The 11,140-nt window shown below is 41.1% G+C and overlaps 1 protein-coding gene across 10 annotated transcripts in view; it reads left to right on the top strand.

The window, feature by feature from the left end:
- Positions 1-238: 238 nt before the first annotated feature.
- CEP78 (centrosomal protein 78) overlaps positions 239-11,140 on the top strand; it is a 50,801-nt gene continuing 39,899 nt past the window's right edge. For 6 of the 10 annotated variants that reach the window (XM_032635175.1, XM_032635173.1, XM_032635174.1 and 3 more), the window contains exons 1-6: positions 262-763; positions 3,842-4,014; positions 4,106-4,178; positions 5,226-5,329; positions 7,331-7,505; positions 9,776-9,889. In XM_032635175.1, the coding sequence (XP_032491066.1) occupies positions 511-763; positions 3,842-4,014; positions 4,106-4,178; positions 5,226-5,329; positions 7,331-7,505; positions 9,776-9,889 (892 nt within the window). In that variant the 5' untranslated portion in view covers positions 262-510. Of the gene's footprint in view, positions 764-3,841; positions 4,015-4,105; positions 4,179-5,225; positions 5,330-7,330; positions 7,506-9,775; positions 9,890-11,140 lie in introns of all 10 variants that reach the window. The other 4 variants (XM_032635167.1, XM_032635169.1, XM_032635176.1 and 1 more) reach the window with 2 other exon arrangements.

Raw genomic sequence — 11,140 nt, 5'->3', positions numbered from 1 at the left:
AAAAATAAATAAAATGCATTGATACAACCATATCTCACTTTTATTTGGATCAGTCAGTAAACGCCTTCTGGAAACCCCCAATTCTCCAAACCACCTACTTTTCGCGCTGCCCTAGTCTCGAAGCTCCCTCCCCTGCTCCTCAGGCCGGGTCCCCATGGGAGGCGGGGCTGCGTGCTGACGCACGACGAGCTCACTGACGTTTTCTAGCCCCGCCCCCACGGCGCCGCCAACCGGCTTGAACCGCAGCCCCGCGGCGCGGAGGGCGATGAGGCTGGCGCCAACTGCCTGCTCTGCGGCGCGGGAAGCGGCGCGGGAGCGCGGCATCGAGGGGCCGGCCTAGCTGGGGCCCGTAGCCCTCCGTCTTCTGGCTGGTACGCAGGTCCTGCGCACGCTGCGTGGCCGCAGCCGCCGGGCGGTGGGCGCCGGAGGGACCGGGAGGCGAGCCGGGGTCCCCAGGCGGGTGTGGGCCTCGTGCCCGCAGGCAGCGTCCCCCGAGGCCGCGCTGGGGCCATGATCCATTCGGTGAAGCTGCGCCGCGACAGCGCGGCCGACTTCGTCTCGCACTATGAGTACCTGTGCGCGCTGCAGGACTCGGTGCCTCTGCCCGCCGTGCGCGCTTCTCTGCGGGAGGGCGTGCTGGACTTCAACGCCGACCGCCTCCGCGGGCTGGACTGGGCGCCGCTTCTGAGCACCCTCAAGATTAATAAAGATCTGCCCCTGATCTGTATCAAGAGCTTCTTCCAGCCATGGCTTGGCGAGACAGGTTTGTAGTTCCCGCTTCCAGGGGCTCTGGTGTCGGCGCTGCGAAGCGGGGTTTGATGGTGCAAGGTGGAGGGTGGGAACTAGAACCGGTGCCCAGTGCCCGAGTGTGCGTGCACTAGACGGGGCGTGCGGCCTAGGACTCCTGCGGAGTGCCTTAAGGCTTCTAGGTCTCAGTGTTCTCATCTGTAGTATGGGCTTAACAGGACCCACTCTCTGTGGCGGTTACAAGGAGGCACTTTGTTAATGCTTGTAGACTCTACAATGTAGCACAGTTTGGAGCATCGTTAATTGTTCCACAGATGTTACTTGGTCTGTTGAATGACTTTGTCCCGTACAGACCAAAGCGATTAGGAAATTGATATATCCCAGCTTCATTTCCTTTCCATTAAAACAGGGCTCAGGAAAAAAAAATTTTTTTCTTAAATAGTCGTATCATATAGTGGGAAGAGCACAGGTGTGAAGGTAGCTTAGGGTTTGAGTTCTAGGGCTTATGCTGTCTGTGGCCTGGGCAGGTTACTTTTGAACTACATTCCCCACACTTGTAAAATGACATTAAAAACCACTCTTTCTGTGGGTTCTTAGAATTAATGAAGTAGGTTATGTGGGTAAAGTATCCTGGCACTTGAATGAGTTGTCAGAACCAAGGGCTGCTGGAGACGATGCTTCTGCCGTAGGAAATCTTCCCTTCTACTGGGCAGCAGGTAAACACAAGCACAGTAGTCAGTGCTCTGGAAGCTGGTGCTAAAGAGCACAGAATCTTTTTTTTTTTTTAATTTTTATTTTATATTGGAGGACAGTTGATTTACAATATTGTGTTAGTTTCAGGTGTACAGCAAAGTGATTCAGTTATACATATATCCATTCTTTTTCAGATTCTTTTCCCATACAGGTTGTTATAGGATATGGAGTAGAGTTCCCTGTGCTATGCAGTAGGTCCTTGTTGATTACCTATTTTATATATAGTCGTGTGTATATGTTAATCCCAAATTCCTAATTTATCCCTCCCCCCCACCTTTCCCCTTTGCAGAGCACAGAATCTTGGAAGGGAAAGTTCAGGGTAGGATTCTTGGAGGAGGTGCCATCCTTTCTAAGGATATGTAGAAGCTCCTGGGGTAGTAGGAGGGAGAAGTGTGTGTCAAAGTTTGAGAAATATAAGAAAAAATGGCAAAACTAAGGTACAGGAGTGGAACTCAGGGTTTGGGAAAGAAATGAGAGTTGATACTGGAAACCTAGTGGGGCCCAACAGAAAGGGGCCTTGTTTGTCCTGTCAGAAGTTTGGATGTTTATCCTGAAGGCTGAGGGAAACACTAAAGAACAGTGAGATGGACTTCTAGTTTAGAGGCTCACTCGGACCTCCGTATGGAAGGCAGTTGATTGGGTGCAGGGTGAATTGTAATCTAAGGGTCCCACTTAAGTTATAAAAGGTGGGACTGGATTTTGGAGATCCAAGAGAGATTGGGTGGGGCCTGGTGACCAGTTAGAAAAGGGAGGGCTGCAAGTGTGGGTGACAGTTTACAGCTGCATCTTTGTGTGAGATACAGAGCACAGTAGGAAGGGATTGGGGATGGGGAGAGGATCTTACTTCATCTTCAGTGCTTTAGAGGGGCCTGGTAGACGGGTCTGGGCCCAAGGTACAGATCTGGGCTTTTTGGGAGGACAGGTGTTTGAAGGCATGGGAGAGACTTAGGTTACCCACAAGAAGATCCAAAGAATCATAGGTCTGAGAGTTTTTTAGGTGGGTAAATTTGAGGATGTTTATAAGCTGAGAAAAAGTAGCCAGCAGAGGAAGAGTGTGAAGATCTAGGAGAGGAAATGATTGTTCATTTGTTTTCAAAAACCTGAATACTTGTCATTTGCCTGGCCCTTTTCTAGGATCTGGGGTTCACACCATCTGTTATCTCTTCTTCAAGGACAGTTCAACTCATCCCCTGGTGAAGAGAAGTCAGATTATTCTTTGCATCCCATTCAGGTGTAGGAACTGTTCTGTACCTCTGAAGGGACTTTACTTAACCAGAGTACTACCTTAGAAATCAAAAGAAATTATAGCTGGAAGGGACCGTAAAGGCCACTGTACTTAATTTTGCCTAATATTTTACATTGAATATAAGAAAAATTTATTGCCGAGCCCATTCTCTTCAGAGCTCCTTCACTGAACTTTCTTTATGTCTTGCATCCAGTGGGTCTAGCTCGTAGATTTTGGCCTCCTCCTAAATTTGCTTCTTCATCCATATTACATTTTGCCAGGACTATGGCAGAAGCTCCTAGGTGATTTCGCGGCCCCTGGGCTCAGTTCCTCTAAGTTCATCTGCCTACTGGGTTGAGTGATCTTCTACAATAAAAAGATACGCTTAAAACAACGCTGCTAATGGCTTGCCCACACAGATTTAGTGCATACTAGCTGCCCAGCGTGTGCTCTGCACAGAGGCGTGTAGTCTGAACTGTGCTCTTCCAAGCCTCATGGGACTATTTGGCCCTGAGAAAGGGGAGCTTTCTGTGATCACTCCCTTTATCTAATCGGTCCTTCAGCAGCGGGGCGCCTTTTTCTAATTAGCGGAGGCACCCTTACTCAGCTAGTGGTAGCCCCAGGCCTCATCACCTGTGGGATGCAAGCCATGCTCTCTCCCAGGCCTGCTTCGGCCAACATCTCTATTTTAATTTCTGTCTCTTCTCACACTTGGACCCCTGGCCTTTAGTCATCCCCACCTGCAGTATTTACAGTGCCCAGCAGGTGTCAGGCTTGAGTGTCTTTGCACAGGTGCTCTCTCTGCAGTTAATGCACCTCCTACTGCAACTCTGCATAGTCTCATCTTTCTAGATTCTACTTCAGGGTTATCATGAAGCCATCACTTAGATATAACTTTTTGCCTCCAAAGGAATCTCTGTGCATAAAGGTTATGTTTCTTTATCTCATGTGATTGAAATTTTGAGTTTACACATGTCCCTCCTTAATGAAGGCTTTAAGGGCAGGAGTCGTTTCTAAACCTTAACACAGAGCAGATGCTTTTTTTTTTTTAGGTGCTTTTTAATGATGATAAAATGTATGGTTTAAATCACTCATCTTACAATAATTTTGCTTTAGGTTCTGACAGAAATAAAGTTTACAGAAGTCGTGTTCCTGCGATAAGAAATAAAGATGTGACCTTCCAGTTGTGTAAAGCTCTTAAATGCTGTGTAAGTGCGTCGGGTGCGCTAAGGAACCTGGAGCTAAATGGGCTAGTTCTGAGAGAGAGAGACTTAACTATGTTAACAAAGGTAAGCCTTCATTGTGTCCTGCCAACATTTGATAGCTGCTTTTGGGGCATACTAAACCAATAAAATTTTAAACTTTTTCTCCCCATTAAAGGGATTGAATAAATCGGCCACTTTGGTGCACCTGTGTCTTGCGAATTGTCCAATTGGAGATGGAGGTTTAGAAAGTGAGTTTCAGTCTTGTTTAAGTCTCTTCCCATCAGACTGGTCTCATGATTTCCTACACACCATGTTACTTCCTGTCCACCTTTTCTTGCTGTTCATGCCTGGATTGTCTCCTGTACCTGCTCAAACCTTGGTCCATTCTCATTTGTACCATGGAAGTTTGTCATGCTGGATACTGTCAGAACTAATTTTACTTAAGTTTGTGTTAAGCCACAAACCACACATTTTGTATATTTTCTGTCTTTTGTGTTTGTTTATATTTTTATGGTTTCTCGTCAAGAAATATTATGGGAAGGGAAATAGCAAGATGTAAAGAGCAAAGAAGTCATCATTATCTTTAAATTGTTAAAACATCTATCTGCAATCATAATTATAATGCACTGTGGTATGTGTTAAAATAGGAAATATATGTAACGTCCCATAGGAGCAGCAAACTCAGTGGTGTTGGCGGGGGTGTATCATGGAAGTAATCACAAAGCAGGTGACTGTTGGTTGGGGTCCTGAAACATTTGTGTGTGTTCCCTGTGTCCAGTAGTGGTCTGGAGGGGTCAGGAAGCCTGCCTTTCAATTTGAGGGAACAGAGGGTTTGATGTCCTCTATCTTTTATTGCTCTAGTATATTGCATAGCACCTAATAAAATACTGGATTTATATTTGACATTTAAATCGTTGATTGATAATCAAGATTGGGATGTATCATTGGAAATGAAAATCGAAGTCTTATGCTTTTTAGGTTTTTCTTTTTCTTCCTATGTCTCAAAAGGTATGTAGTACTTTAGTGGTTGAGAATAAAGTTTGCAGTATCCAGTGTATCCAGTTTTAGTATCTAAATAGAATTAAACTGTTGCTGTAAACTAGAATAACATTTTGTTACTGACAAGTTTTAGAATGTATCGGTTCGTCAATTACCTGTTTGGGAAGATTGTAGTTAATGATTTCAAGAATGTGGCTATAAACATCCAATTGACTCAAGAAAAGCAAATAAGTCAAGACTGACAAATGTATAGGCTTTTCATCTTATTGTGTGTGTGGTTTTTTTTTCCCTTTTAGTTATTTGTCAAGGTATAAAGAACTCTATCACTCTTAAGACAGTAAACTTCACGGGGTGTAATCTGACATGGCAGGGAGCAGATCACATGGCCAAGATCTTAAAGGTGATTTTATGTTTAAACTTTCATGAAAACATATGTGATTGAAGCACATTAATATATTGATACAGATGGCAGTTCATTTTTGTGTTTTGATACATGTGAGTGCAGCTGTAGTTTTGTTGAAAGAATATGACCAGTTTTCAGTTTGGGATTCTACCATTTAGTAAAGTTAGTCCACTTAATTTTAGAAATCAGACATTTAATATATAATACATAATAATACTTTCATGTATTTTTAGTTACTGAAAGCATTGATTGTGATGCTGTGCAGAAACTATGCCATTATAGTCTTCAAGACTTAAATGAATCCAGTGTTTATTAGCTGATGTAGTTTATAAACTAATAAAAATCATTACATCAGCAATTTGTAAATACAGTTTTTAAAATAATGCCTTAACAACTTTACAGTGGTTATAATTACTGTATTTAGGCTTAAAGTTATTTAATAATTTTACATGAAGCCTTTTTAATAGTTTGCTGGTGCAGATCAGGGATAGGTAAACTATGGCTGGTGGGCCAGATCCAGCCCGTCGCCTGGTTTTGTAAAGAAAGGTTTTTTGGAACATAGTCGCACCCATTGTTTACATGGTAGCTGTGGCTACTTTTACCCTACACCAGTGGGGTTGAGTAGTTGCAACAGAAACTGTATAGCCCACAAAGCTGGAAATTTTTAAATTTAGATTTTAAAAATTGGAAAATTCTTTGAGCCCATACAGGGCAAGTCCATTGACCCCTGGGATAGAAAGCAGTCAAGAACTTGGGTGCCAAAGCCAAATGGCCTAGGTTCAAATTCCCTTTCTCCCATTTCATAGCTAGTGACCATGGACAAATCACTTAACCTCTATGCCTCATTATGAGGTTTAAATGAACTAATTTGTATAAATAGTGCCTGGCACATACTAAGCACTGTGTAAGTGATTGCTGTTATTTCTGCTTGTAGCTTTTATAAGTTATTGTTAATAGAAAAATGACACTAATGATTTTCCTTTTAGAGTGTCAAAGGCACTTTGAGTCTTATTTTTTCAAGAATGTAATAAGACTTTTTTCATTTAGAGTCAGTGTTCCCTGTTACCAAAATTTATTTTATAAATATAAAGAATTGAATGTCTTTAAGACAATACTTGTGGTTAAATGTCAAACCATTATTTTCCCAAGGCACATCAAACTGGCTCTGCATAGTCCAGGCCTCTGAAGTTTGTGTGCATACCCTAGGGAGCATGTGAGATCCATTTTTGTAAATATAGTTTTTAAAATAATGCCTGGGACTTTCCTGGCGGTCCAGCAGTTAACACTCTGTGCTCCCAATGCAGGAGGCCTGGTTTCGATCCCTGCTCAAGGAACTAGATCCCACATGCATGCTGTAACTAAGAGCCCACATGCCACAACTAAAAGATCTGGCATACCGCAACTAAAGACCTGGCACAGCCAAATAAATAAATAAATATTTTTTAAAAAATAAATAAAATAATGCCTTAGGAGTTAGGAAAAGAAAATATTAGAACCTGTTTACCTTTGTATCACTTAAAAATATCTGTGTAGTTTATAATGTACATAAATTATATGTATAGAACTTCATGTATATTATTTGTTAATAAATAAGATGCATATTAAAAAGTTTTCTTATGGGTTGCCCAGTCAGGTGTTTGGAGACCGTAGGACAGAATGATGAAATTTAGAACCTCAGCAATGATAGAATTTAGAACCAATTTCCTGACTTAGAAGATAAGGAAAATAATTCATAGACTGTAACTGAGTTGTCCAACTTTACATAAGTGTTCAAGAACAGGTCATCCAGTGGCTGGAATCTAATCACTGACCGACTAGAATCTGGGTCACTGGACTCGTAAAGCAGAACTGACTGTTTAATTTCTCAGGTTGATTCTCCTGGCATATATGCTTGATGTGTGTGTGTGTGTAAATCTCTGACATAATAAGCCATACTCAGTAGGCACACCGTGTTTCCTTATTCAAGCATCTTAATTTCATCCCATTAAATCTTTGAAGTATCAGACTATCAGAAGGCATGAAGAAACCTGGGCTGAGAGTCTTCGTTACAGGAGACCTGATCTTGACTGTATGGCTGGTTTGAGGCGCATCACTCTGAACTGCAACACGCTTATTGGTGACCTGGGTGCAAGTGCTTTTGCAGAATCTCTTAGTGAGGATTTATGGCTTAGAGGTAAATTCTAAAATTGAAAATATTGAGTTTTTAATATTATATGTGCTTAGCTTTTGGCATGATACGTTGTGATAGGATTTTTTTTAAAGCCTCATTTCTCTGACAGCTTTTATTTTGCTTTTAAGCTTTCTCTAAGAGTTGCATATATCCTTTATAGAAAATACAGAGTAACAAGAGAACAATTACCTATAATCTGAATACCCAGACATAATCACTGTTCATTTTGGTGTATATACTTTCAGTCTTTTTTTTTTTCTATAAATATATTTGTACACTTAGGGATTACAAAAATAGAATTGTAGTATACTTGCTATTTCATATTCCTGCTTTTTTCACTTAGTGATGTATCATGTAGTATTCCATCGTATTGATGTCCCATAGTTTAATCAATTCTTTGCAATTAGATTTAGTTTGCTTTTCCCTGTCAGAAACAATGTGAATACGTTGTATGTACATCTCTGTGTCCATCGGAATTACTTCTGTAGAATAAGTTACTAGAAGTGGAATGACTAAGTGTGACATATTTTTAAGACTTTTGATACACATTGCCAGCTTACCATCCAGAAATGCTATGCCAATTTGTAGTCCACCCCAACAGTGGATGTGAAGCCTCCCTCTCACAAACACTGGCTTGTAGCACTTTTAAAAAACTGTAAAACTACAAAAATGAGTACCTCTCCCTTTTTTATGCAAGTAGGATTACTCCAAATTTTATAACTTTTTTCAGTTAATTTAGTATGAGCATTTTAGCAAGTCAGTAAATTTGCGTTTACTGCATCATTTTTTGTGACTGTTCAGTGTTTCATTATATGAATATGCCACAGTACACATAGCTTATCCATTCTTGTATATAAGCTATGTCCAGTTTTTCAGTTACAAATAGTACTCTGATATATATCCTTACCTATATCTCTATTTATTTTGGTTAAATTCTTAGAAAGAGAGTTGTTGGATCAAAAGGGTATAGACATTTTAAAGGCTTTTGTTACAGAATCTTGGCTTAATCTGATAGGAGAATAACCACATTTTATTTTGTATTCATTTGATTTACTAGAGAGGTTTACTGGCTGTTTGTATTAATTTGGCTAGTTGGTTAATTACACCGTGTGTCCATTCTTCTGTAGTGAGAGTTTGTAAGGGTTGTATCATATCCTGTCAGATCCATATGTCTGACTTGCTATTTCTGTGTGTCGTGGGGTGTTGAAAGACACTGGTACACACAGCACTTAAAAAAAAGACTCATGATAGTTTCCTTTCATGTAATATTTTTTAATACCTGTGCTTTTGTGATGATCCCTTTGGTTTAAATGAGTAGGTTGTTCAGCCCCAGAACTACTAGAATTCATGATCATTTGTTCTGGTTTTTGTCTGACCTTTTACTGAGAGAGTTCTTTTTTTTTTTTTTTTTTTTTTTTTTTTTAAATTTTTTTTTTTTTTTTTTTTTTTTTATTTTGCGGTACGTGGGCCTCTCACTGTTGTGGCCTCTCCCGTTGCGGAGCACAGGCTCCAGATGCGCAGGCTCCAGATGCGCAGGCTCAGCGGCCATGGCTCCCGGGCCCAGCTGCTCCGCGACACGTGGGATCTTCCCGGACCGGGGCACGAACCCGTGTCCCCCGCATCGGCAGGCGGACTCCCAACCACTGCGCCACCAGGGAAGCCCCTGAGAGAGTTCTTGACCATGATACTTTCAAGATAGGTTTTTAGTATGTATTCTCTATTCACACATTCTTTGAATTTGTTATTATTTGTATCCTCTTAGACTTGTCTTTTTGTTCTAAAACTAACAGAACAATGGAAAAGTTGTTACATTTCTTCTATTTTGTTTTCCCCTTTTTAACTAGTTTCAAGTGTGATTTGGAGCTCAAGATCATGATCAAAAGAATGCGGTGCATTTCTGAGCTCCACCAGTTTTTGCTTGTGAGGTTTACATGCCACTGCCGCCCTTGCTAATTATGAACTGAGATTCATTTTGTGATGTTTTTTGCTCATAGGTTATATACAGTTATTCTTCAGTTCTTTAATTGTAAAATATGTTGGATGATTTATTGGCACTAAAGGCAGTGTTATCATTGCACATCCAAGAAGAGGTTTTTAAATTGGATCATGCATTATGTGTGTGTGTATACGTTTCTGTTTTTTTCCATACCCAAAATTACAAACCTGCCATGACTGGTCTTGTGCAGGACTCTTCCACACGTGAGAAAATGAGAGTTGTCTATATGTCAAATCTGTATAGAGTTAGCAAGTGACCTTTTGTCTTTCATCCAAAGCACTTGACCTGCAGCAGTGTGGCCTCACCAGTGAAGGAGCAAAGGCTTTACTAAAGGCCCTTGAAACCAACAGAACTCTGGTCGTTTTGGATATAAGAAAAAACCCACTTGTCGGTATGTGGTCACTTTTTTTTTTTAATTGATTAACACATAGCAAAACAAAAAGAATTTTTTCACGTATTGACAGTTTTTAAAACTTCATGTGTTTAACTTTCCTGATCGTATACAGTTGGTCCTTGAACGACGTGGGGGTCAGGGATGCCGCCCCCCCAAGCAGTTGAAAATCTGGGTATAAGTTTATAGTCAGTGGTTGCACATCTGTGGATTCAACCAGCCTTGGATCGTGTAGGACGATAGTACATATTTATTGAAAAATATCTGTGTGTCAGTGGACCCGCGAGGTTCAAACCCATGTTGTTCAAGCGTCAACTGTACTTTTCTAATGTTGCACTTCCTGTACATTTTTAGCAGATAATTTACCAGTTAAAGTGAGTTATACTTGTAAATTTTTCTTATCTCTACTCTGAATAGAGGTGAACCTAGATACTAAGCCTGCTTCCACCAAGAGCATTATTTCCTTCTTGTGCAACCTCTGAATTCTTGCAAGGAGTACTTTATTCATTTGTCAGTTTAACAATATTTTTAATACCTTCTGTGTGCCAGGTACGGGTTTAGGCACTAGGGAAAAAGCAGTGAATCAGACAGACAAAAAGCCTTGCCCTCATGGCGCTTACATTCTAGTGAAGGAGTTCAGATAGAAATGAGTAAACAGATAAGTAATATAATTTTAGATAGAGGGAAGTGCAGAAATATCTTAATGTAAGGAGAGTGGCGGGGGGCAGGTAGGACTCCATTGGATAGGTTTGTTAGGGGACAGCTTCACTGGAGAAGTGGCATTTGAACGGAGACCTGAATGAAGAGAGGAGCAAGCCATGGAAGATAATGCGGTAAGCGCATTCCAGGACAAGGAGACAATGCGTATGCAGGCATGTAGGTGGGTGGAGTATTTAAGGAAAAGCAAGGAGGCCGACAGGCCAGAGTACTGAGTGAAGAAGAGTGTGGTATGACATGAGGTCAAGGAGCTAGCCAGGGGTCTGCTCTTGTAAAGTCTTGAAGGCCAGAGTAAAGATGTGGATTATTCTAAATGAGTAGATGGTTTTGAACTGGAAAAAGGCATGATCCAAATAGTATCTCAATAAGATGACCTGGTATAGAGAATAGACTTGGGGGGATAAAGAAGAGAAACAGGGAGACCAGTTAGGAGACTATCACAGTGGTCCAAATAAGAGATGTTTATGGCTTAGCTTAGGCTGGAAGTCTGGAGCAAGTGAAAAGTGGTTGAATTCAGGTTGTGTTTTGAGGGTG

The sequence above is a fragment of the Phocoena sinus genome, chromosome 6, assembly GCF_008692025.1.
Source record: "Phocoena sinus isolate mPhoSin1 chromosome 6, mPhoSin1.pri, whole genome shotgun sequence".
NCBI classification, from domain to species: domain Eukaryota; kingdom Metazoa; phylum Chordata; class Mammalia; order Artiodactyla; family Phocoenidae; genus Phocoena; species Phocoena sinus.
Note: the sequence above shows the minus strand (reverse complement) of the source record. Positions and strands in the feature narration are given on the sequence as shown.